We start from the raw sequence: 27,501 nt of genomic DNA on the forward strand, positions 1-27,501 counted from the left end.
CCAAAGCTTTCTGCTGTGCAGTTCTTCGGTTATCAGCATGATAACTTCTGACAAATTCTCTGTAAACTGAGATAAAACCATGCTGAATTGTGAGTCTGGGTGGGTTCAATTAATAGATTAGTAGAGAGCTGGTCTATTCACAGCACATGTCTTCCTTCCTCTGCCAATGTGGAGAGTGGGTGTGTGCATTTCCTCCAATCAGCTGTCACACAGTGTATACCAACACAACACTCCCAGTGCTGAACAGGCTGAGAACATTTCTAAAAGGATGTGCACTTTCTATAGAATATATATAGCTGAAGACAGCAGATATGCATGTAAAATTTATGTAGGGAGAATGGTTTAATCCCTGTGTATCATCAGAGTCTGTTCACTTCACTGGGTATATGTGAGGGTTTTAATCCACTTTAAAGCTCAAATCTGGGCAAATAAATTATCTAATTGCTTGTTTTTGTCTAGGGCAGGGGTCTACAAACTCAAAAAAAAAAAAGGGCCAGTTCAGTGTCCTTTCAAATTTTTTTTTTTTGGGGGGGGGGGGGGCGCAGGCTGTGGATAGTGGTGGATAGTGGTAGAAGAAAATGCCCTGGTGTAGGTGGGAGGAGTTGTGCCCCATTGTTATGGTCAGTGAGAGAAATTGTGCCTCATTGATGGTGTCATTGGGAGGCATAGTGTTGGTGTTAGTAGCAGGAATTATGCCTCGCTGTTGTGAATAATGGATGGAATAGTGCATCCGGGCCAGGTAAAGGCAAGTAAAGAATCAATTCTAGCTTCAAGGGCCACAGTTTGGAGACCACTGGTCTTTCAATTACTTCCCTGATTCTCTGTTCCTCCTCCCCATTGCTAGACAATTCCCCAGAGAACCTGCACTCCTACACTCCACCGATCTAGGGTCCTGATGCCATCAAAACCAGAGCAGGATCCATAGCCCTTCATCGGATGCGAGGGACAGTCCACTGACAGATCGTGGGGGGAGAGCTGCCCCCCAGGGCTCTAGACAAAATGAGCAATTAAACCTTGCAGTGCTAGCGCAGCCCCACTGCAAAGGATAATTTTTATTTTGCCCGGAGTGGAGGCTTTAGGAATACAAATAAAGTATAATGCACTTACAATGACACAATGTGAGACTGCCCTATGTAAAAAGCAGCACACCTGATGCTCCAATGTGTAAAAGATGCAGAAATGTTACTCAATCGCCTTTTCATTTATATTTTCTACACGTTTGAGTGCGCTTTGATTTTTTTTAATTTGCTATTTTGTATATCTTTAGTACAATGCTTGAAAATCTTGCAGGGATGAAGGATATTCTGAGTAATTAAAGGGGGAGCGAGTTCCAATTCATAGGACTTCATAGTATTCACAATACCCTCAGACAAGATGTAGGGTGACCACTCAAATCATTTGCTGTCACTGGAAAATTATCAATGATGTAGCATTTAGGTACAGGATTAGACATCAGACACCTTCAGTACTGTTAAAGTGGAATTCCAGGAATTCAGCCACTTTGTAAAAACTGAAGGCATACCATGAGTTAAGCCTGAGGGGCATGCCACCTGGTAGACTTATTTCTATTTTTCACATCTCACAGGTTTTTTGGCTATGCCAGCCCCTCTTCTCCTTCTGCCCATTATCAGAAGCTGTTGTATTATGTGAATTAATTTACAAAATACAAAGGCTTCTGTGAATAAGCAGAAGCGAGAGGAGTGGGCATAGCTGCTCTGTGTGCTTCTCTCCTCTCACAGTCAGAGTACCTAATTGGACTTCACTGCCTGCACTTTTTTGTACTGCTGCTGACTTGCAGGAGTTCAGCTTTCAGTAAGCAGCTTTAGGGGTGAAGTGTTGGGATAAGGGTTAAGGTTAGGGACAGGTCTACGCTATTTGCAATACATGCTAATTTTTCCATGTTTTTGGACGTGACAACTAAAAAAAAATACATGTTGATCTGCTATGAGGGCTCTCTGCTCCTAATTTCTTTTGATAGGGTAGCTTTAGTTATTGAGGGATACATTAGGTTTAGGGTCAATTCTTAGAGTATTGTGAAGGCTTAGCAGAACCCTGCAACCAAAACCAAGTGTGATCTAAAATTACAGGTGCTGCTCAGGGCTGCACCAGGTCCTCCTATGTAGCAACTGCTTGGAGTGCAGACAGGGACAGAGCTTGTCCCAGCTCTAGACTTCCAATGGAAAAGTCCAGGAAGTCGCACATATCTGCAAAATCCTGTAAAGAAGGTGTATGACAGCCTCAGCTTCAACCAGGGCGTTTCACTCCCCCCAGAGAGCTTAGTTATTGGGCTTATGCCTGGTACACACGATGAGATTATCGGACGATTTATTGCCCTTTTTTTTTTTTTGCATGCTAGTCTCATACCAAAAAACGTGACAAAAATTCTCGTACAACAATAAAAATTCAGAAGTAATGTGTTGTTGTGAATTTTCGGACAACTGTACGGATTAAGAAAAAAAAAATTGTACACTCTGGTATCATACGAGAAATATTTTAGTGCTTGTCGCAACGGATAATGTAAGATGACCTGCCGTGATCGGTTCTAGAAAGCTGTGTACCAACGATCAGATTATTGTACAATCACTTCCAAAGCAGTATTTTTCGTACGATTTTCTGATCGTGTGTACGGGCCATTAGTCCCATGACTAAGCTCCGTGGGCGGAGTGCAACGCGTTGGGAGCATGGCCTAGTTGGAGCCTGGGCTAAGGCTGTCATACACCTTCTTACAGGGTTTTGCAAAGAGGTGTGACTTTAAGGACTTTTTACAATGCTCACTTGCAGTGCTTTTCCTTTCTATTAACAATTTATTATTGAGTTGCTCTGTGCCTCTGAAGTTCTATATATTTTGTATTTTTATATGTGTGAAACATATGATAGTGTAAGGTGGCTACTGGGTTTGGGTATAAGAAGTAATAGCAGCGCTGAAATTTAGAGACACAATATCAAAGAGGTTTGACTACTTTACGTAGAGCCAATTTCCAAGCACAGCCACCTTCCTCCTTGCATGTCATAGCCATCTTCTCTAATTACTCTCTGTGCTGGCCCAGCTCTCCTTCACACCTCCACTGCTCACATAACCTTTTAAGTAGCAGCCAGGAGACGAATGAAGGGGAATACTACGGAGTATCACTTGAGTGACAGCTGGGCCTGCTAGGGATGTCTGTAAAATGCTGGAGAGCTCACAATCGTATGAAGATTTCCTGATAGATACAATATGGTACCATTCCCCTGAACCTAATTTATTATGCAAAATGATCAGAGGCTAGAGAGTAGGTATGGAATGAGTCACATGTCTCTTCATACCGGGAAGCACTGGGCATTTTTTCATTTGGCTTCTGGAGTGAAGGGGTGAACAAACAAAGCAAAGGAAATTCATTGCCGGGGGTATAGGATTATAACAAACCTGCATTGTCCATACAGGATCACATACATTACCAGAAAACCTTATAAATTGTATTTTTATGCTCCAAAATCAGAGAAAACCATTTGGGGTTAAACTGCTTACTTCTACTGCTAATCTGCTCTATCAGGAAACCCTCAAGTTTCCTCCAAAAGAAGCAAAGTGGCTGTATAAATTATTCCAGTCTAAAACAAAAAACATTTCTAGAATCAGATAAATAACTATATAAGGGCTGTAACAAAAGTAATGCAAAAGTGGGCATAAGTTTTGTATAAACCTAAATAGGTTGTTCAAATTTCCCATGTTGATAGAGTCTCTCTTCCCCTATAGTAACTCCTCCTCCTTTTTCATTGCAGGTAAATAATGGATTCCAAGCAGAAGCAATGTTTCGCCATTAAGTCCTTGATAAAGGAGGGGTGCAGGCTGTCTGACATTCACAGAAGGCTACATAATGCTGACTGCTGAGAAGAGTCACCAATAACAAGACATTGCTCTGGTCAATGGTGTATTCTATGTACTCTTCCGTGGATGTCGGACAGCCTGCATCCCTCCTTTATCAAGAACTCAATGACCGCACGTTACTTCTGCTTGGAATCATTATTTACCTGCAATGAAAAAAGAAGAAAATTAACTACACAGGAGGCATTACTCAACCAACATGGGAAATTTGGACGACCTATATACATAAATAAAAATGTTATCCCGTGTAAAACCACCCAAAAAATATCAGGAGGGCTGCCATTGTGAATTTATCAAAGACGCAGAAAAATTTGTTGGCTTAGTAGACCTATACTCAAATGTTAACATTAAAGTAGAAGTTCACCCTAAAACTAAAATCTGTAAATCTACTGGCATCCACAATCTAAGACTAACCTATCTAGTGCTGTAAAGAAGAAATCGCTATACATACCTTTTCTGAAGCCAATCTGGTCCGGTCTCCAGAGACTGTGGGGCTTCCGTTATCGGCTGCCTCCTCTTCACACCGCCTCCACAGATAAGCCGCTGCTGACAGCTCAGCATGGGACCAGACCAGAGTGGCTTCAGAAAAGGTATGTATAGCGAATCTTCTGATGTTCTTCTTAACAAGGCTAGATAGGTTAGTCTTAGACTGTAGATGCAAGTAGATTTACAGATTTTAGTTTTAGGGTGAACTTTTACTTTAATCTATGTTAACAGTCATTTTAGTCATATTGGCTGCTGATTCTTTGCAGAAATGTCATAAACATAATGCCTCGACTTTAAGTAAAGCAAGCAGCACTGCAGAAAACCTTGAGCATTTCCTCCCCAAGAAAAAAAAAGCCTCATATTTTATAATTCCTTCTCTTCCTTTTCTTACTCTTCATTCATCTTAGCAATTAAGAATCAGTGGACACCACAATACATTGTATTATTACAACTAATACAAAAAACACAAGGAAAGCTTCTATTATCCCTTTAAACCAGTCTGTTCTGTTGCGATTTAGCCTGCTGCTAGGACATGCTCAGAAAGAAGTGTATTCAAAAACAGGTCAATTTTTTGTAAATGGTTCCACACATGTACGACCTACCAAATGAGCACATAACACTATGTTAATCTTTGAAGGAGAGTCTGAAGAGGAGCACTACTTACAGATGGCGTCAACTGATCAGGTACAGTAATGACAGCGTCAGGATCTTTGGCTACCATGGAATCAATAGGTTCTGCCTCCTCTGGTGTAGCCTGAATGCTGCCAGTATTCACATTTGAGGCTTCGGGGGCAGGACAAGACAGGGTATCTTCAGCAGAAGAAGAAAGAGGAGACTCTGTGCTCTGCGTCTCCTTCTGACTGTCTGCATATGAACTGGCAGAGCTGTCCTGATAAAGAAGGGTTCTCAGTTTCTCATCCAGAGTTTTGATGCGGTTGTCTGCAAAGTCTCGTTTGGGGGGACCTTCTGTGTCAGACTCCTGAACTGAAGCAGAATGTGCAAGTGATGATTCTGAGACAGGTGTCTGAGCAAATGTAGGTCCATCTGGAGGGGTTCCATTGTCTGACAAAGCCAGCCCGAAGGACAAACCTGTAGTACTTTGGGCAGGTAAGGGGCCAGAATTGGGATGAGCAAGGGTCTCCGCCATGCACGTTGACCCATTCATTACTTGTACATCTTGATCACTACAGAGCTGTAAGCCTATCTGCTGACCTTCAGGTAAGACAGCAATATTGCTCCCTGGGACATCACCCTCTGTCTTGGTGTGCAATGTTTGTGAGGATGTGCCATTTGCAGGAGAGGGCACAGGAGCTGTGGATGCCAAAGGCTTAGTTTCTGTGATAGAAACCTGGCCATCTGTTGAAGTGGGGAGAGCAGAGTGCTCTGCCTGACCGGAGCAGCTGTGCCCAGTGAGAGAAGAATCCCCAGGGAGACTATGGCTATCAGATTCAATATATTCTCCTGTTAGGAGGGAAAAAAAAAAAAAAAAAAAAGACACCACATAAGACCATTTTCCAATCTTAGCACAATACATTATTTATTACAACATCATGCACAGATTAAATGTGTAAACAATCTTCTGCAAAAACTACAAAAATGCATAGGTCTAGGCTTGTAACTTAAAGTGGAATTAAACTTAGAGAAAAACAAATGCTGTTAACGCGGAGCTCCACCCAAAACAGGAAGTTCTGCCTTAAGACCCCCCTCCCCAGCTCCTGTTTCCAAAATGGAGCTTTTGGTGAGGAGGAGGGAGCGGGTACCCGATTTTGACAGGTACCTACTGCCACTTCCGCTCTGACTGCCTAGGTCAGTGATAGCGAACCTTGGCGCCCCCCCACCCCCGATGTTTTGGAACTACATTTCCCGTGATGCTCCAATACACTGCAGAATGCATGAGCATCATGGGAAATGTAGTTCCAAAACAACTGGAGTGCCAAGGTTCGCCCATCACTGGCCTAGGTAATCGAAAGTTCTCCTCTCTCCACCCCACCCCCAACCTCCTGTAGCTGCGCATGCGCAGTGGGCACCCGGCTGTGAAGCCGCAAGCTGTCACAGAGTAAAAGATGCTGGCGCCAGGGAGAGAGGACACAGGCTGAAAACAGCTGGGCCTAGCACACCGCTGGATTGTGGGACAGGTTAGTGGCTGTTTATTAAGTCAGCAGCTACAGTTTTTGTAGCTGCTGACTTAATTTTTACATAGGAGACAGTGTGAAACTCCTCTTTAAATAGAATTTTAATGACAGAAGAGACCCTATTGGTTCCTTCTGTCATACCTGCTTCAGGCCTGCCTGTCAGCATTCCTGTACACATGCGCACGGTTCAGCATATATTTACGTCATCGCTGTGTCCCGTGATGATGCGACTCCCATGTGCAGGCGCTGGAGTGACATCATATAGGTTTAGCCAATCAAGTGGTGAAGAGTCTGAACCTGTATATGAGGAGATGAACGCGCCCATGACAGCAGAGAGCACTTACACTGCACAACTGGAGTGGATCGCTTTGCAGGAAAGTCTGCCATAGAGTGCTAATATGCAGTGCATACTAGTACATCATGGTATAAAGCTCCCTGTGGCCTTTTTTTTCTTACTTCTTAATTTGGAAGTTTAATTCCACTTTACATCAGGAAAAAAAAACATTTAAAAACCAACAGGTCACAGGGATACCACTTACAGTTGAACCTGGGAATCCTAGAAATCAATATAACTATTAAAGATTTTGCCAAGCAAACCATGACTGAGCCTTAATACATTTTCATTACATTACATCTTCCACAATGCTTGAAACCGCTTCTATTTTTGACTCCCAGCCTTTCACATGAACCAGATAAAACCCAAACAATGCTGCGGTTGACATCTTGTATTAGAATCCGCCATTTCTGGGGCAGTCATCCCCATTCCGCATCTTCCCAACCTAATGCAGTTTTAGGATTGGATCACGCTCACTGCATTACTGGGACAGAATCCGAAAGAGTAACAAAGCCAGAAGATGAAACTGACAGCCCAGAAACTTGCTATAAAAGGTTAGCATTAACAGAATCCATATACTTTTCATAACAGATGAGAAAATCGGACAGTTTTCCGATTTTCTATGACGGTGCATATCATGATGCAACCGACAATAATATTGACTTGTAAAATTGTCATATAGTGTTAACTTCTAAATTCTCAAAGGCAAACGTTCTTTCTTGTGTATGATTTCTCTGTTTGTTGCCACCTTCTTTTGGGTTGTTCTTTGGTTCTGATCATGCGTGTTTTATTTAGATTTGATGATTTTCATTTGATTACTGTACACATTGAGCCAAAATTGGACGTTGTGCTCAAGTAAGATAACATTTTTAAAGCTTGCACCTTCGTTTTAGTTCGAATGGTCGCAATCGGCTGTCAAAAGCACTATACTAACGATCAGATAATCGACGATCGTTCCTCATACTGAACTTTTCTTCTAATTTTCTTATAGTCTGTACACACACAGACAAGTTTGTTGGTATATTTGCATGAAAAAAAAACACCTACAATTTGCCCTGAAAACATTGAAACTGACCAAAGTATTTGGCATCTATCATTGTTTATCACACATTTAAATAAAATAAAAAAATCTCCACTTGCTTTCAATTCTTGATTCAACATAATATTTAAAGAGTAAAACAAATGAAAATGGCATGGACAAAAATTAAGTTCGTCCTTCAACAGTGCAATTCTTCTGGTTATTCTTCGTTTGAACCCACTGTTGCTAAAAAAGCGACAGATGGTGCTATCAGACATGTATTGGAGTTCAAATTGCATTTCTGTGGAAGCTTTCCCTGGCTTTTATCTATTCACATTATCTGTTCACTCCCATGGACCTTAAAGTGGTTCTAAAGGCTAAAGGTTTTTTACCTTCATGCATTCCATGCATAAAGGTAAAAAACCTTCGGTGTGCAGCCGATCCCTCCAGCCACCCCAATCCTCCCCTGAGCCCCCTCCGATCCAGCGATAGCCTCAGCTGCATGGGGACTCTCCCTCCTTATTGGCTGAGACAGCAGCGGGAGCCCATTGGCTCCCACTACTGTCAATCACAGCCAGTGAGCCAATGAGCAGAATGCGCGGGGGTCCTTATGGAGATAAAGCAAAGGCTCAGGACCAAGCACACAGCAGTGCCCCCAGGGCAAGCGGCTTTCTCTGGGGCCCTGCTAAAGGGGGAGGAGCCAAAAGCGCTGGCGAAGAACCCGAAAGAGGAGGATCGGAGCTGCACAGAGAAGGTAAGTAGAACAGGTTTGTTTTTTAATATCACTTAACTTCTAAATTTATCAATCTATTTGGAGATGGTCTTCTAGCCTTTACCTTTGGCGCCTCTTTAATTTTCTATCTGATCTCCTCAGACAACTATCTCCTTTATTTTATCTGGTTAGTGTGGTACACAGAAACCCCATTTACATAGGTTGACTGATTACAAGATGGAGGACATGTGATTCCAATTATGGAAAACAATTTAAAAATGTTGTGATTTATAATCTTTTCTAGGGATACCAACACATATGAGCATGCCATTTTGGAATATCTATGTAGAAAAAGAGCAATAATATCTAGTTTTACTCTGACTTGCCAAAAGCATTTAAGCATATATGAGAGTCAGAAGGAATGCAGCACTGTTTCAATGAGCTGTATGTAAAATTACCAACAAATGTATTCATGTCTGGATAGAGATTATACACACACATGCATACACACGCACCTGTAGCTTGTTGAGGAACTTTAGTAACTGTAGTCTGAGCTTCCCGATTTCGAATTGTTTGGTTAATGAAAAATCTCCACCGACCAACTGGTGAGGACTGCAGTACTGACTCCCCTATGGGGAAAAAGAAAAAAAACATCACAGAATTGCTGACTTTGGATGCATACTGGCTACATTAGGGTTGGCGTGAGGCTCTATTTGCACGTTATGGTTTAGATGAGTGGCAAAATGCCAACAGCAACGGCACCAGCCATAGATTTGTACAGAGTACAAATCAGATAACCATCGCTGACAGCTGTTCACACACAGTTCGCGCAAGCCGCATTTCCAACCGCTGGCAGGAATCAAATACTGCCCGTGCCTGCCTCTGATAATAAACTGCCATGTGAATGTAGGTTAAGGTACAACCTAACCCAACTTTAAAGCCGACATTCCTGCGCGACTTCATCGCGCCATGCATACGTCTTCTTTAACCAGTTCTGGACCTTAAGGATTTGCCTCCTTAATTACCAGACCATTTGTTCGATTTGGCACTGCGTTACTTTAACAGAAAACTCGTCGTGCCACGCTGTACCGAAATAAAATTGATGTCCTTTTTTCTCCACAAACCAAAGAACTTTCTTTTGGTGGTATTTGATCACCTGTGCGATTTTTATTTTTTGTGCTATAAACAAAAAAAGAGCAACAATTCTGAAAAAAAAAAAATATATATTATATATATATATATATATATATATTTAACACATGCTATATAACATTCCCCGAAAAAATTTAAAAATTAAAAAAAAAAATCTAAATTTTTCATCCTTTCAGGCCAATTTGTATTTTGCTACATATTTTTGGTAAAAAAAAATAAAAATCATCACTATAAGCGTATTTTGATTGGTTTGCGCAAAAGTTATTGCGTTTACAAACTAGGGAAAAGATTTGTCATTTTTCTTTATATTTTTGTTTATATGGCAGCGAACAGCGATTTTTAGCAGGACTGCAAAATTGCGGCAGACAGATTGGACCCCTGACATTTTTGAGAGTTTTGGGGGGACCAGTGACATTACTACAGTAATCAGTGCTAAAAATATGCACCGTTACTGTAATGACACTGGCAGGGAAGGGGTTAACCTAGGGATGATCAAAGGGTCAATTGTGAGCCTAGGGGGAGTGTTTTCTAACTGTGGGGGGGGGGGGGGTGGACTTGTGAAATGATCATAGAGACCTGTGATCCTATATAGAAGGATCACAGGCGCTCTGTGATCACTTCAGAGAGAACGGTCAGCTGTGTTTAAAAACAGCTAACCATCCTCCTCTCTCAGCAGGGAGCAATCGCGGGTACCCGGTGGCAATCACGGCCGCCGGTACCGTGGATCGGCATCCCGGCTGCCTAGTGGGGGCAGTGGCGTGCGGTCGCCCTCCAGCAACACTCCCCCGAACCGACGTACCCCTACGTCGATTCACTCAGCCGAGCCAGCCTGCCGCAGTATATATGCGGCAGGCAATCAGCAAGTGGTTAACAGAAGTCAATGCAAGTCATATTGAAGTGACCCCAAAGTAGTGCAGGAACCTTTTTCTAAGTCGGAGCAACTTGAGCCGACCTGATTAGAACATGCCGGGAAGGGGGGGGGGGGGGCGCAGCACGTCATGTGATTTGAACTCTTAAAGAGGAAGTAAACCCTCCTCTGCAAGTTATACCTATAGGTAAGCCTATAGGTACTGTAAATATCTCCTGAACATGTACCGTTTAGGAGATATTTACCTTACATGCAGCCAGTGACATCACTGGCGCATGCGCTCTGAAGGAACCGCTCGTGCAGTTCCTTCAGAGTCCCGTGCCGTGACCGTCGGCTCCCGCGCGCGTGCGCGGGAGTGACGTCACCGCGGCTCCGGCCAATCAAATGGCCGGATGCCGTGATCCCGGAAGACAGGCGACTGCACATGTCGCCCGTCATAGAGGTAAGCAGGCGGCACGGCTGGGGCTCGTTCTAAGGTAAGTATTTCATAATGAGCTAGTATGCAATGCATACTAGCTCATTATGTGTTTCTCTTTCAGGGTGAAGAAGAAAAAAAATATATATACAGTATGTGGGTTTACAACCTCTTTAAGTGGCATGACAAGTCGCAGAAGTGTGAACCGGGGCTAGGAAAGTAAAGTGACTTACCTCCTGACTGTGCAGAGGCTTGAACAGCTATTTGAGCATGTTCAGATGACCCTGCCTGAATGAAGAAAGTGAGAAGTTAATAAGGCAGGCAACATTTATTTAATCCAAACTGTAATAAGAAGAAAAATAAAAAATACCACCTTTATGAAAAATAAACCAAAAGGATTTTGCAATAGTAACTTTGTATCCAAACTTTCAGCAATTTAGTATTTATGGCATTTATCTCCTTATTTCAAGAGAGTTTCTATGCAGACTTCCATCTGAATAATCTAGTTATCTGTCTCTGGCTTAAAAAGTGATACTAAAAGCTAAAAACTTTCATTCCCTGCATTAAAGTTAAAAACTTTTTCTACTTCTCATCCCCCCCCCCAGCCTTCCCTGTGTGAAAAAGAGGGGAGAATAGATCAAGCAGTGTGCACAGCTGCATCTCTTCTCCCCTTTCCTTCACACAGCACTTAGACTCCATTCACACTGCCGCGACTTGTCAGGCGACTTTTGTGCCCTCAAGTCGCTTGACATAACAAATGCAATGTAAATGAATGAGAGCCGTCTTAATTGGCACTACTGAAGTTGCTCCGACTTAAGAAAAGGGTCCTGTACTACTTTGAGGCGACTTGTATCCGACTTGTGCCAATAGACTTCAATGGGAGTCGCCTCCAAGTCGGATCCTTATCTTATTTGAAGCGACTTGTGATCCGACTTTCCAGGAAGAAGAAGGAAAATTAACCAGGCATTCCCCACATTGCAGCCATGCCTACAGTTCCTATATACCATTATCTCTGCCTGGTCTGTGTGAGTGGCACTGGTGGACACAGATGAGTGGCACTGGTGGACACTGATTCGTGGCAATGGTGGACACTGATTCGTGGCACTGATATGTGGCACTGGTGGACACTGATTCGTGGCACTGGTGGACACTGATTCGTGGCACTGGTGGACACTGATTCGTGGCACTGATATGTGGCACTGATGGACACTGATTCGTGGAACTGATATGTGGCACTGGTGGACACTGATTCGTGGCACTGATACGTGGCACTGGTGGACACTGATTTGTGGCACTGATACGTGGCACTGGTGGACACTGATTTGTGGCACTGGTGGACACTGATACGTGGCACTGGCACTGGTGGACACTGATATGTGCCACTGGTGGACACAGTGTGAGGAAAGGGATATGCAGTGTAGTTAGGGTACTATATACCACTATTGTTAAATTCGATTATCTAGTTTCTGTAGGGAAAGTGTTAAGTGTCAGGGTGACCGTAGTGTAGTTAAGGGTGAACTGACTGACTGCTATGTCAGGGTGACCGCCATAAGAAAAAGATCATTTTTCTTAGAATTATTAGTAGAGCAGGGATGGGGCTCCGCTCCTTTTACACCTGGGCGTTTTTGTTTCAGGCGTTTATTGGGCATTTTTTGGGCGTCTTTGGAGGCAGGCATGACATCTGAACTTCTGTATAGGGGTATATTATATATATATATATATATATATATATACACACACACACATATAGGTGTGAAAGGAGAGTAACACCATCCCTGCAAATAATTTCAGTAGCGCAGGGATAGGTTTCCGCTCCTTTCACACATATATATATATATATATATATATATATATATACACCCCTATACAGAAGTTCAGGTGCCATGCCTGCCTCCAAAGATGCCCAAAAAACGCCTGAAACAAAAAACGCCCAGGTGTGACAGGAGCGGAACCCCATCCCTGCGCTAATAAAAATTCTAAGAAAAATTATCTTTTGTTTCTGGTTCTGGACATGCTACAGAGCTGAAACTTCACAGGTACACTTTTTAGACCCCCCAGACACTAAATCCAAAGAAATCTCATTTTTTTTTTTTTTATAATTTTTTCAATAATTGGGTCTCTATCAAAAACGACAATTTTTAACAACTTTTTTTTGGTGGGCAATGAGTAAATGACAACACATCATATTCTGATTGGCCAAATACAAAGTCGTACAAAGTCGTCTATCATACAAGTCGCGCTAATTCGCACTGAAAGTCGCGCTAACAAGTCGCCCCTTATGAGGCGACTTTCTGGTCGCAGTAGTGTGAACCTGGCTCTTAAGCAGTAGCTGGAGCCATTGGCTCTTGCTGCTGTCAATCAAATGTAACGGAGGAGGAGACGGGGAGCTGGGCTAGGTCCTGCTTTGCAAGTTTGGCCCCGGCTGCTGTCAATCAAATGCAGTGAGGAGGAAGTGGGAGTGGGACGTAGTCAGACACACAGCTTGGGAGCGCGCAGACACTATGTGCCTCCATAGCAAACAGCTTGCTATGGGGACACACGAAGAGGAGAAGCCAGAAGAGCTGCCGGGGGACCCAAGAAGAGGAGGAGTGGGGCCGTCCTGTGCAATACCACTACACAGAGCAGGGGAGTATAAAATGTTTGTTATTTTAATTGAAATTATTATTTTTTTTTTACTTTAGTAACACTAAGTACTTTGAGCCACTAACATGGAGCAAGTGAGTTCAAGAATGAAACAAGATCCTCTAAACTGCATACTTGTTTTGAATCTGAGACTCAGTTTTGAAGCCACTAGATCATCATACCAAATAAGCAGCCAGCATTTTTTTGACACAGTAGCAGATTTCCCTTAGTACAACTCAGTCACTAAAATAACTATATGAATAAAATATGCCTCTGCAAAGAAGAGACCAGATACTCACTTCTCCAGCTGTCCACACCACTGATCTCTGTTGCAAATAGGAGAAACTGACACCTGAAGTACCTTCAGACTCTAACACATTCAGGAGTGTCAGATTCCAGGTCCCCCACAGCTTTCACCAGTCCCTACTGTGTGCTATAGTGACATCGCTAAAGCTCAACACACACCTTACAATGACTGTACAATTTCCTTTAGATCTACCAAAAACTCTGCAGTGCAAGGGCCTTTCAGAATGGATATAAATTGATTGGTTAGAGTAGGTAGGTGCCCATATGGAAAGTTAATTGTACGAAGATTGTATTGTATGGTCTGCTTTTTTTTTTTTAGCTACGGTAACCCTAAGACACGATTGCTACCTGTCAGACCCCAGCCTGAAGAAGGCTGTGTGCATCTGTTTAATACTGTAATTGTCAAATGTAATACCAGTGTTAAACATATACTTGCCAGCTTAGGTAGGATTTTTAATAAAGCTATAAAAAATATATAGGTATGCACATTAGTTATAGCCAAGTTAGGGCCCTTTCACACTGGTGAGTCAAAAAATGCGGTAAGCATTTTTAATTAATTTCCTGGATTCCTGAATTCCAGCATGCACCTGTGAAACTTGGACGTACACTAGATTACCAAAGGCATTGGGACGCCTGCCTTACACGCACATGATCTTTATTGGCATCCCAGTCTTAGGTAGTAGGATTCAATATTGAATTGGCCCACCCTTTGCAGCTTTAACAGCTTCAAATCTTCTGGAAAGGCTGTCCACAAGGTTTAGGAGTGTGTCTATGGGAATGGTTGACCATTCTTCCAGAAGCACATTTGTGAGGTCAAGCACTGCTATGGATGAGAAGGCCTGGCTGGCAGTCTCCACTCTAATTCATCCCAAAGGTGTTCTATCGGGTTAAGGTCAGGACGCTGTGCAAGCCAGTCAAGTTCCGCCACGTATTTATGGCCGCTGCTTTGTGCGCTGGTCCAAAACATTTTGTGGAGAGGGGATTATGGTGTGGGGTTTTTCTTCAGAGGTTGGGCTTGGCCCCTTAGTTCCAGTGGAGGGAACTCTAAAGGAGTCATGCTCCCAACTTTGTGGGAACAGTTTGGGGATGGCCCTTTCCTGTTCCAACTTGACTGTGCAACAGTGCACAAACAAGGTCCATAAAGACATAGATGAGCGAATTTCTGGAAGAATGGTCAAAAATTCCCATAGACGCACCCATAAACCTTGTGGACAGCCTTCCCAGAAGCTGTTATAGCTATGAACCAAGACTGGGATAATACTTTGGTATTAAAGTGTATGACTCAGAAAATACAAAAATTCACCACGGGTGCATTTTTGATGTGTTTTTTGTGCGTTCCCATTGAATTATAATGGAAGATGCGTTTTTGGTGTGCTTTTGAAAAGCGCACCAAAGATACAACATGCAGGACTTTTTAAAAAGCAGAGCAGCGATGTGGAACATTTACATAGAATTTAAAGCTGAACAATTTTAATGCGCTTTTGTTGTGCTGGAAAGGTGCATTTTAGCATGGCAAAAGTGCCCCAGTGTGAAAAGAGTCTCTAGCGATACATGCTGATGTTGCTAAATTCGGCCTACGCATTTAGGCAATAATGACCTCTGGTGGAAAAAGGGTTGAGAATGTATTTAGTTCAATCCAGTTATACCAGCAGTTTAGGGACAGGGGTATAATAATGGCAGACACAGAAAATTTACATTTAGCGAGCTAGAAAGTACACAAAAAAAAAAAAAAAGTGCTGCAATTCTATTTACAGAATAAATGTACTTTTGCAATACATTTTATTTATATAAAAAATATGGTAAGTATACAGTTATTTATTTATTTATTTTTTTTTACACAGGGTAAGCAGGATAGGTAGGAGCATGGGCGAAGGCTTCATTTCCACTTGAATACAAGGAAAGCCTAAGGAGAAGCCCATAGCCTGCAGTACCGCCTGCCTGCTGCCATCCCTCAAGATGCCCTAGCTGCTTGCCTCACCCCTGCAGGATTGTGGCCTGGTAGCAAGTGTGTTTACATGGGTTTCTTTTACATTTGCCTGTATGCAAAGTACTGTGCTAAAAAAAAAAAAAAAAAATGTATTCTCAGTAGTTCTATTTAGTTTACATTTCAAGGCTGATGAGGATCTTAAGGCAAAATGTAATCTGAAATAACCACTAAGAATCCTTGAAAAGCGCACAGGGGAAAAAATCCAAAGGAGAAAAAGGTAAAGTTATAACATGCTATATATTCTTATGAACATTAAATATGCTAAGATGCATTTACTCTTTAAAGGATAAGTTAACCTTTTAAACATGTTACACCTGTATTTAGGGTGTAACATATTCACGCAGCCAACCCCCCCCCCACCCCCCCAGCCACTGTCACATTTTAAAATCAGCTTGCACATCACATCTGAATCATTCATTCAGAATAATCTGTGAATGAAGAAACTACCAGTCATGTCTGCCACTGCGGCAGTCGGCTTGTAGTTCTTAATGTACTGCAAGGACACCGATGAGCACCTACGTAGCTCATTGTCACTTCCTCCAGCTTTTAGAGGTGCTGGAGGGTGTGTGTATATGCAGACACAGCAGACTCATGTAAAAAAAAAAAAAAAAAAGTGCACATTTTTTTTTGTGCATAAATGTGCAATTATTTTTTTTTATTTTTTCAAAAAGGTGGACTTGACCTTTAAACACCTAAAAACTAAGAAGTTTTATTAAAACTCAGTTACCTGGCTGCCAGATTCGGTTGAGGTGGAATCGCTTCTCTCCGCAGCCGGAATGGTGCGCAGGATCTCCTGGGCCTGGGTAACAATTAGCTTCAGTTCCTCCACAAATTTATCCTTTTCTGCTTCTAGCACAAAGTCATCTTCAACCTGTTTAAAAGTAAATACAAGCTGAGCATACAAAGTCAACATTTAAATTAGGAAATTGAGCTTCAGTTTTATTACAGTAGAAAGTGTATACTTCCGTTTTTTTTTTTTTTTTTTTGCATTATTTTATCACATTACAACCAAACACAAATAAACAAAAAAATACAAAACCAATAACCATCAACCCAGTAAGTATTATATTATCTTCCTATAAAAATAAATATCAGGAGAATCAGATCAGATTAAAGAGCGGTCACCGAAAAACCTTTTGCCATTTGCACTCAACACTGCATTCCATATTTTGGCTGTACCCAGTAAGTGGAAGGGTTCAGAGCTGAAGCTTCACAAATCTTAGAGGGCATTTCTTGAACTCATTTGGAAAGCTTAAAGTTGTGTCTATTTTCTATTTTATGAAGCTGGGAGCAGTGCATACACAAAATCCAACACCTGCTAGCAATAATAATAAAAAAAAAAAAAGTTTACTTCTATATGAAGCATTTTAAAGAAGACACATTAGAAAAGTAGCAGCCTGCAGGTAGAATCAGTATTCAGCAAGGAGACCCATGATCGGACACGTCAGAAGTGTTGTGTGCTGAATATTTCAGCAGCAGGCAGTTTTGGCCATTTATCAAGAGGTGAGTCCATTCTGGGGTACCTCCATCTCTTCTGCTGGTGACCTAGGAGGTGGATTTGTTGCTCCGCTCCTTACTCTTCAGCAGTGCCTCCCCTGGACAGGTTGCATATGGAATCTCAGGTGCTGATGCCTTTTGGAGGTGGCGGGTTCCTCAGGGTCCTCTATTCCCCTGGATGACCTGTCCAAATGAAACTCGAGAAGGTACAAAAAAATCTACGCAGCACCAAGCAATCCAAATTTCAGAGGGACTTAGGAGATTGGGAAACTGGGGAAATTTTTGATCTCACCTCTAGGAGAGGTAGGTCACGTAGAAGAGGTAGCACACAAAGGAACAGATCTTGGAACGATTCGACCTTCTCGGGAAGTGATGACGATGAGAGGTCAGTGACTTTTTTAGGACAAGACACTCAGGGAGATTTCGACAATCCCCCTGCGACCATAAAAGGTATCCTAAAGAAGACATCCAAAAAGGCAGGGGGAAGAGGAAGAGGAAGAGGAGAGGCAAGCGGAGGAGAAAGAGTGGAGATGGGAGAACGGAGAACACGATCCGGGAAGCGGAGATAAGTCAACAAAATAACATGCTGGTTCCCGTTGTAACTTCTTTAAATTCAAATTTGAGTTTAAATCCAACCCCTGCCCTCGCTCTAGCTCCCCCCTCGGACTCAAAGGACCAAAAAGTGATCAACCTGTCTGACTTCCCTGTGGATCAGAGACACATTGATCTATTGGAGAAGGGACTCTCCTTCTCACCAGTGAACAATATGGATCACTTTGAGGTATACAAAGATCTCTGTCTCTTCCTAAGAAAAATTTACTACAGACTACTTCACGCTACTGATATGACCACTGATGGTGACCAACAGGGGTTACAATCGAATGACCAGGAGGCCATAGAAATTCTTACATCATTACTTGATGAAAATGATTCCAGTGATGACGAACCCCTGGACATTTCCCCTGACCTTAGAAAGGCGAACATCCGTATACGATCTACTACAATGCCCAAGTTTAGAAACAACAAGTGGCTAAATGTCTTTGCCACCCTTGTTGAAGAAGACCTCAAAAAGATCTGTTGGGAATGGTCGCCACCTGACAATCTAACTTGTGACGAGAGAACAGCCCTAAAAGAACTTAAAGAGGCCAAGGGGCTAGTGATCAAAAAGAGTGACAAGGGCGGCAATGTAGTTCTGCTCTCTGAGGCTTCTTATGAAATGGAAGCAAATAGACTTCTCTCAGACCAATCCACCTATAATAAACTTAAAGAGACCCCCTTCCCTAAAGTCCAGGCTAAACTGAATGAAAAACTCAAATTTGCCAGAGAAGCATGCCTTATCACGAATAAGGAGCTAAAATTCCTGAAGGTGACTGACTACAATACCCCCACTTTCTATATAATCCTGAAAATACATAAGAACCTACGGGACCCCCCTGGGAGACCCATAGTCTCAGCAGTAGGGGGTCCCCTGGAGAAAGTGGGGAAATTTCTTGACTCTCTCATCAAAGAGCTAGTCTGTGACTTACCCTCCTATGTCAGGGACACGGGTGACGTTTTGAATAAAATCCGGGACTTACACTTTGAAGGGGAAGTGATTTTGGTAGGAATAGACGTGGAATCTCTTTACACCTCCATCCCCAACGCCTGGGGCATACTAGCCACCTATCACTTCCTTGAGAAAAAGTTCCCCATGTGTGCAGCACAAAATGAATTTCTTGTGGACGTCTTGGATTTTGCCCTGTCCCACAATTTCTTTCAGTTTGCGGGCAAATACTATCAGCAAATCAGAGGCACAGCTATGGGGGCACCTTGGGCCCCCTCCTATGCCTGCCTGCATCTGGGACTGTGGGAGGAAGAGACAGTATACGCCTCGTCTATGTACCAGAGCCATGCACTCACATGGCTTAGGTACATAGACGATGTGTTGCTGGTCTGGAACGGCACAATAAATCAGCTCCAAGAGTTTTTGACCGAACTCAATAATAATCCCCGGAATATCCACCTCACCTACACCTGGAATAAGGAATGTATCTCATTTCTTGACCTAAAAATAAATCTGGAGAATGGGAGACTAGTCACTTCCACATTTAGGAAACAAACGGCTGCCAATACCCTCCTTAGAGCTGATAGCCTACACCCCACTGCTCTGAAGAGGGGCATTCCAGTTGGTCAGTTCATAAGACTTAAACGCAATTGTACCAAATACAGTGGATACATTAAAGAGGCCAAAAAACTTTACCAACGATTTAGAGAACGAGGATATTCCCACCGCATTCTTCGCAGAGCCAAAAGACAAGCCGGTCAAAGAACACGTGACCAACTCCTTACACCTAATCCCAAGATTAATGACCAAACAATGACACCACCGAGACTAATCACCAAATTTGGTACCCAATGGGGTGAAGTACGTAGTATCCTAGAACGACATTGGCACGTGTTACAAAACACTGAAAGATTGAAGAAAATCGTGGGCCCAAGACCACTTCTGGTGGCCAGGAGAGCCAAGAACCTAAGTGATCACCTGGTGCACTCAGAATTCACTAAAACTCAATCTCATGGTAACTGGCTGTCAGACCTACCCAAATTTAAGGGTATGTATCCATGTGGACACTGCCACATATGCAAATATGTGGAAAAAAGCTCAGTCTTCTTTGACTCAACTGGCAAGAAAGAATTCAGGATAACCTCCTTCATTAATTGCAGTACATCTAAACTCCTATACCAGATTACTTGCCCATGTGGCAAACACTACATAGGCAAGACAAAAAGGACTCTGAGAATCAGAATAGGGGAACATTTAAAAAGCATAAGGCTGAAGGAGGACACCCCACTTGCAGAGCATTTCAATGAATATCACGGAGGTAACCCCAGGGGCCTGAGAGTCAAGGGGTTCTGGGCCCTCAACATTTCACCCCGCAGGGGTGACTTTGACAAAGCACTCCTTCGGGCTGAAAAAGCCTGGATTTTCCAGCTTTCCACACTTACACCATATGGGCTCAACAAGGAACTAAGCCTTAAGGTCTTCCTGGACCCCTAAACATAGCCCCTACCCTCTTTATCCTCATTATTAGGTTATAGGACCTGTAATAGCTATGGTTAAATCTCCTCCACTTCAGGAGTTGTTTGCCCCCTGTCCCCCGTTAGTCAGGGGCCGTGTTCAAAATCGTATCATTATTTTCATCATTTGTATATTTTTTCCGCCATCTTGAGTATACTCATTATAGGACAGTACACCCTTTACTCAACTATTAGCACGGTTTAGGCCATCTGGCTGTATTCAGAATACTACTTTCTGCCATGATGACCATGCTCTGCATTAGAGTTGTACCCCAGCTTATGCCAATTCTAAGTGGGAATATGTATCTACCTTAGTGTTTATTTTTCTACTTATTTTATACACTATATGGTTATTTATTGACTTGGTCATTGCTAAGCAAGAGTATAAGCTACATAGACCCCGGCACTGTGTTTTGTGAGATGGACTTGTCCCCCCCGCCCCCTCCCCTGCACTGGACTTTTATTACCCTTCACCGCCAGGTCTTTTATATGGTCAAATCTGACCGACATCGGGAACAAATACCAGATTGTACCGCTGTGGTAACGTGGTGGAAGTACCACATTTATACCACCAGATGGCCTCAGTCTAAACATTCCCGGGAACATTTAATTGCTGATTGCTGTCACCATGGTTACAGCCTATATAAACGAACCCCGGAGAACGTGATGACATCCTGAGGAAGCGTGCGTAAGCACGCGAAACGCGTCAACATCACACGTTGACGCCCCGCCCACCCTTCGTCCCCGTAGGAGATCGCACCTGACTGGCTGAACACATCCACCGCGACCCGGAAACAGCACCGGGACTGCACCCGGACACGGAATTGAGTCTGCCCCTGCAGCTTCCTTGATGGTGGAGGCTACAACGCCACTGGCAGTTACAAACCCATCGGACAGCCGAATAATCCTTCATCTGCTTTTGCCAGCCCTGACTGTGACCTAAGTGCGGAGCACGCTACCTCCATCCTTGTAATCTCGGATGAGTACGGGTGATATCTGGTAAGACCAACACTTCATATAATACACATCCAACTTTGGATCACCAGTTAAGCATGGTCGCTACACCTCATCCCCGATACCCTTAGCAGCTCCAGCCAATGGTCTGACCGGGACTTCTCTCATGCAGACTTTAGACTTTTGAGCCGTCCCAGTACTGCCAAGTTTTGGATCAGCCAGCCAGCGAACAAGCATCTCTGGCGATCAGCCACCATTTGGGACTAATTTATAGTCCTTCCTCTACATACACGGGAGATCTCTTTTAGGAGACAAACATTCACCCATACTGCTGTTTTAGCAAATTGGCTGGTTAAGCCCGGATCCCCCCAACACATCCCACCTTATTGTTATTTGCTGATTAAGCAAAACGGCTGGTTAAGCCACGATCCCTCCAAGCACTACTATTCCGTGCACTGCCCAGTGGGGCAAGGTTTCCTTGGAGGCTCACAGCCAGGAAATGAGACTTACATCATAGGGAGTAGGCCCGTGTTGTTTGTTACTACATGAGACAATGATGCTTTATTTTGTCCTATTTTTGTGATGCACTGACGATACTTCATGACACTACGTCATATTAATATATTTAGTATTTTTTTCAGTTGCCATTCCACACTTAATCGGCATCCCTATGTACTTTCCCTCTACGGGCTTACTATAGTTCCCTCCTGGCCACAGCACTGTTGCTCGGGCTTTCAGAGTGATTTCAAGGTCGTGCATCCTCGACTAATCACACTAAGCCCGTCAACAACAGTGCCTTACTGGGATTGGGTGGGTGGGGACCTCAATGTGTTTTATTGCTGTCTGTACCATCCTGACCCCCTAGGGGTCCACGGAGTCAATCAGTTCACCTGATGAGCTTCCACACCTCTTTTACTGATTAGAATTGCTTGTATATATTTTTCATGTGTGTATATCTTCACCAATAAAGCTTTTTTGTCTGCACCTATATCCCTGTGAGCCCCTCATTGCAACCATTCACGGAGGGAAATTCTTGTCCCTCCACCTCCAAACCCTTTTTTGTCCCCATATCTCAGGTTGCGCTGGGTTCCCGGTCCCAATTGACCGTGTGGTACGTACCCGACTGTACTCTCGCCGACCTACCCAGTCTGGCTTGAGAATACCACCCTAGCTTCTCAGTTTTTTATTTATATTTTTTCTGAAACTAATCAAATGCCTCCCTGGAAAACTGGATTTGTCTAGACCGGTTGACCAGGGCCTGGCGGCTCAAGCCCCCTGCCACGCATACCGGGAACGCCTTTCTTCCCCTCCACTGGATGGCAGTCACAACAGATGCCAGCCTGACCAGTTGGGAAGGAGTCCTTGGTTTTGGGTCGCCACAAGGCCATTGGAATTCAGAGGCGGCTTACTTGCCCATCAATGTCCTGGGACTGCGAGCAATCAGGTTGTTTCTCATCCTCGCGTTACCTGCTTCGCACCTCTATTCAAGGAGTTCGTCATCTGGTGCCTCCTGTGCATTCCTGGTTACCACCCCACCATGGGACTTGAATTTGGTTCTCCAGAAGCCTCCCTTTGAAAGTATTTGGGATATTCCACTACTTACTCTCTCAAAAAGTTGTCTTTTTTTCCCCATAACTTCCACCAGGCAGAAATCAGAGCTGGCATTTTTATCTTGCAAGTCTCCTTCTTTGGCTCTACACAAGGATAAGGCAGTTTTCAGTCTGTGCCCCTTGTTTCTTCTGAAGGTGGTGTCGGATTTTCACCAAAATGAGGACATTGTCCTGCCTTCCTTGTGTCCATTGCTATCACTCTTCTATAGAACTGCTGCTTTTTTATAACATTTTTTTCTTCAATTAGCTGCCATGGAGTCAAAATCTATTCCCAGCAATGATGTGCATTGCCTTCAAAGAGTTCTGTCCCCAGTTTGTGTCTGAAGGCTGTTCTGGCGATTAATTTACATTTTATAGCAATGGTTTCCATCTTTTTGGCCTACCTTGTACTCTTCTGGCTTCTACCCTTCCTAACCAAATTATTTTATTTTTTAGAAATCTGGTTGTCTCATGATGTGTCTAAAACACGTGTCCTAGCCACCTCCGCCCCTAAATACTTACCTGGTTCCATGTCACCACTCCAACGCTGTCTCAGCTGCATTACTTTCCGGTCACACAGGAGACACAGGCTTCAGCTGCTGTCAGTCAAACCTGTGAAGGATCAGGGGTGTGGCTTACCTAAGCTGAGTGTCTATGGATGCACACAGCCGGGCTCAAAAACATGTATGCATGAGTGCCTCCGTACCACCCAGCTTGATAAGGAGGCCCTTAAAGCAGGGAGAAGGTGGCAGCACCAGTTGGGGACTGCCAGTAGAGCAGAAGGTGCTTTCTGGGCAATACTGCTGGTGGTGCAGGTAAGACCTCTATTTTATTTAAAAATAAAAAATAGAGACAGTATTGCTTTAAGCAAATGTTCAGGCTCAATACAGTTATTGGTCTGTTTGTTTGTCTTTTTAGCTGTCCAAGATTTTAGGAGTAGACTTAACACCATCAGAATTCATAAAACATCAATGATCTTTCGGACCTTGTTCATGGTCTGACTCTCACAATTGCTCTACGCAACTTGAAACTCACAGCAACTCGGCCCGATATGTTTTCTCCCTGCTGAGGCCCTTGTCATTGGATATTACGGAAGACTGAAACGTCTAAACTTGACTGTATGCTGAATCTAGGATGTGTGTTCCTGTTGATCTTTTTTTCCTTTAAAGACTAACTCCAGTTTCAGCAATATGGTACACCAGTAGTAGGTGTTTTTGAAAGAAATAAATTCCAATGAATGTTGGGCCAGGGAGAGTAAGGGCTCTTTCACATGGACGTTCCGTATGTCTGTATATCACCCCATCCGTTTGCGGGTGATATACGGACGTAATGCTTGTCAATGGGATTGCGCTGACATCCGATTTGTGTCCTTTCAGTTCTGTTCCGTTTTTGGGAACGGAACAGAACCCTATTTTTCCTCCGTTAAAAAAACGGAACTGATGCAAAATTGGATGTCAGCGGTGTCATCCTCTGACATCCGCAATCCCCATAGACTAACATTATGTCCGTATATCATCTGAAAACGGATGGGATGATATGTGGACATACGGACCGCATGACACAAGTGTCATTCGTGTCCGTTTAAAAAAAAAAAAAGTGCCGCAGCGGACAAAAAAAACAGAGCGGCCGTGTGTAAGAGGCCTAAGGCTGGGGAGGAAACTGCTAGATGATGCTACACATCCTCTATCCAGGAAAAGAGGTGGGCTCTATCAGACTTAATGCAGCTCCTAATGCACAGAGTGAGACGCTCACAGTGTGCAGTGAAATCTGAATAAGCAATTTCTGTACAGGCAAAGGACCTGCACAAATGTGCAAAGCTAAAAATAGGCTGGAATTGACCACCATCTACCAAATGCTGCAGGATCACAACCAAACACGCTCTCTTATACAAAATATTTGAAGTTCATACCAGACTTTCCCAAGGATAGCTGGGAGGTGGTGAAAGATACCTGGTTTGCGGATATAATTAGCACAGCAAACAAATGTATCCAATTTACATTTATTCATCATTTGCATTAACTGTCAGACAATTGTAGATACATTGTTTGGGTCTCCTTCCAGATACTCAATGTTTGAGATGTGCAATATCTCCAGCTACACTTTACCATGTTTTCTGGACCTGTCCCCCTAATCCTCACCTTCTGGGATGAGATATATAATGCATTAGAAAATAATCTTGGTTTTTCCAGACTTTGAACAACCGAAGTCAGCCTCCTTGGTCTTCTAAACAATTTGGCCACTTTGGTCCATACACATCATGTACCGGCTGATATTTTTTTCAAGCAAAGGCAGGCTAATTTTGCTTGCCTGGAAAAAAAACAAACCCACTATTCTCCTCCACAAGTCTTTCGTATGATAAATGCAAAATTGCCTAACTTTAAAATAATATAGGAAGGCAGAGCATGCCCTCAAAAAATTCAGAAGATCTGGAATCCATTGGCTGGAATCCTCTATGGCCTCCTACTCGGTGGTGCCCTCTTTGGATGTAACTTCTTAGAGCACTGTTTTCAGGTGTTTCATGGTCTTTGTGCTTGGGGGAAGAGGAGAGGCAGATGTAAAGCTATCAATACATGGACAGAAAAACGGTCAGTGACATCCTAAGACATCTGGAGTATTCTGTCCAGTTCTGGTCGCCAGTCTTCAGAAGGGATGTGTTGGAGCTGGAAAGAGTCCAGAAAAGGGCAACCAAACTGATTAGGGGATTGGAGGACCTAAATTATGAAGAGCGCTTACAAGCGCTTGATTTATTCTCTCTGGAGCAGAGACTCCTGAGAGGGGACATGATAGCAATTTATAAATACCTCAATGGTGATATCAACATAGAAAAAAAACTATTCAGTCGCAAAGAATGTATGATGACACAAGGACATACAATGAGTTTAGAGGAGAAGCGATTTAACCTCAGACTACGCAGGGGGTTTTTTACAGTAAGGGCTACAAGACTGTGGAATTTTCTACCACAAATGGTAGTTACTGCAGGGAGTATGGCTACTTTTAAAAGACTCTTGGACGTACATCTCAGGGATAAAAACATTCCGGGGGTATGGGAAATGAATACGTCCACGCACGCCGACACAGGTTGAACTGGATGGACTATTGTCTTTATTCAACCCTAACTACTATGTTACTGTGTATACGCAAATCCTAATTTACTTCATATTTTTAGCAGCCAAGATAGCTTTTACAATGCCTTGTAAGAGTCCTGTAGTAGACTTGGCCCTGCTGAAGCGCAAGTTGACTTGGATTAAGCCTATTGAAAAAAAATTTAGAGCGTCTTGCGGGATAAAAAAACTTTCTAAAAAAAAGGTATGCAAGCCCCGACTCACTTATTTACGAATTCTAAATGTCTAATAGAAATCGGATATGTGATCGGTGGGGAGCTTCTGGATGGACAGGACTCTCTCTTTTCTCCTCCTTTTCCCCTTTTTATTTATCAACAATGCTGCATATTGTGTGCTCTTATGTTCACAACTTTTTGATGGATAAATATTCCCACAAAGAATTTCTGTTCCAGTTCTCTTGACAATATCCCAGAATGTATTGGATGTGAACAATGAGAATTGTAGTTGGTTCTTTATTTTGTAATTCTTTCTTTGTTGAAAAAACAAAACTATTGAAACAATTTGTTGAACACGCTTGTGATAACGCCATCATTGTTTCGATAATTATCAATATATTATCGATCACTAACAAACGGTACATCTTTCGATCGATTACACGATCAGGGGTTATATTTTAACAAGGGCATGCGCTGTAGATTTTTTTCAAACGGTGTTCGATAGATTCCACTACTAATGTTTAGAAAAGATTGTTTTGGCTCAAAAAAATCCTACATGGCAGTTCATTATTTGCCACAAAACTTTTCATTTTGATTATAAAGCTAGCCCACTAAGGTTTCTAAAGTCGAACGATTTAGCGTATCGAACAATTTTCTATTCATGTAGAGGCTGTGTATGGCTGAAGTTCTGTTTGTATTTTTTCTTGATTTGTTTGTAAATTAGACTATGTTATGCCATTACTGGTACTGTTTAATTATGTATGTTGAGTTACACCTTTAGACTCCGTTCACACTGGGGCGACCTGTCAGGCGACCTGGTCGCCTGCCATAGAGTAGCTGTGGACCCGTTCTAATAGGAGCGACACAAGTCGCTCTGACTTAGAAAGAGGGTCCGGAGCTTCTTTGGGGCGACCTGGAGCGACCTGCATTGACTTCAATGATATGAAGTCCGTGCCGGCCGCTCCGAGGTCGCCCCGGCAAGTAGCGTCGCCCCAGTGTGAACGGGGTCTTACTGTAAGGCCTCTTTTAGACGTAGTGGATCTGTAGAACATTCGTACAAAAATTCTTTGAATATTTGATGAATGGATAAATGACATTCAAAAAGTGTCTTTTGCTTTTAACATTCAATTTTAATACTAATGCAATTCCTGAGCGATAACCACATACGCTGCCCGAAAATTAGTTGACCAAGAAAAGTTTTCCTTCCTGCCCTTTCGTATTTTCCCATCACTGCAG

The 27,501-nt window shown here is 43.0% G+C and overlaps 1 protein-coding gene across 1 annotated transcript in view; it reads right to left on the minus strand.

Moving 5' to 3' along the window:
• The window catches only part of WNK3 (WNK lysine deficient protein kinase 3), a 255,126-nt gene that overhangs the window by 55,166 nt on the left and 172,459 nt on the right, over positions 1 to 27,501 (minus strand). The window contains exons 15-18 of the mRNA XM_082264431.1: positions 16,619 to 16,762; positions 11,210 to 11,264; positions 9,057 to 9,170; positions 5,010 to 5,806 (exon numbers count right to left, since the gene is read on the minus strand). Of these exons, the coding sequence (XP_082120557.1) occupies positions 5,010 to 5,806; positions 9,057 to 9,170; positions 11,210 to 11,264; positions 16,619 to 16,762 (1,110 nt within the window). The remainder of the gene's footprint in view (positions 1 to 5,009; positions 5,807 to 9,056; positions 9,171 to 11,209; positions 11,265 to 16,618; positions 16,763 to 27,501) is intronic.

This window comes from Pelophylax lessonae (genome assembly GCF_965119305.1).
Source record: "Pelophylax lessonae genome assembly, chromosome: 7".
Classification (NCBI taxonomy): domain Eukaryota; kingdom Metazoa; phylum Chordata; class Amphibia; order Anura; family Ranidae; genus Pelophylax; species Pelophylax lessonae.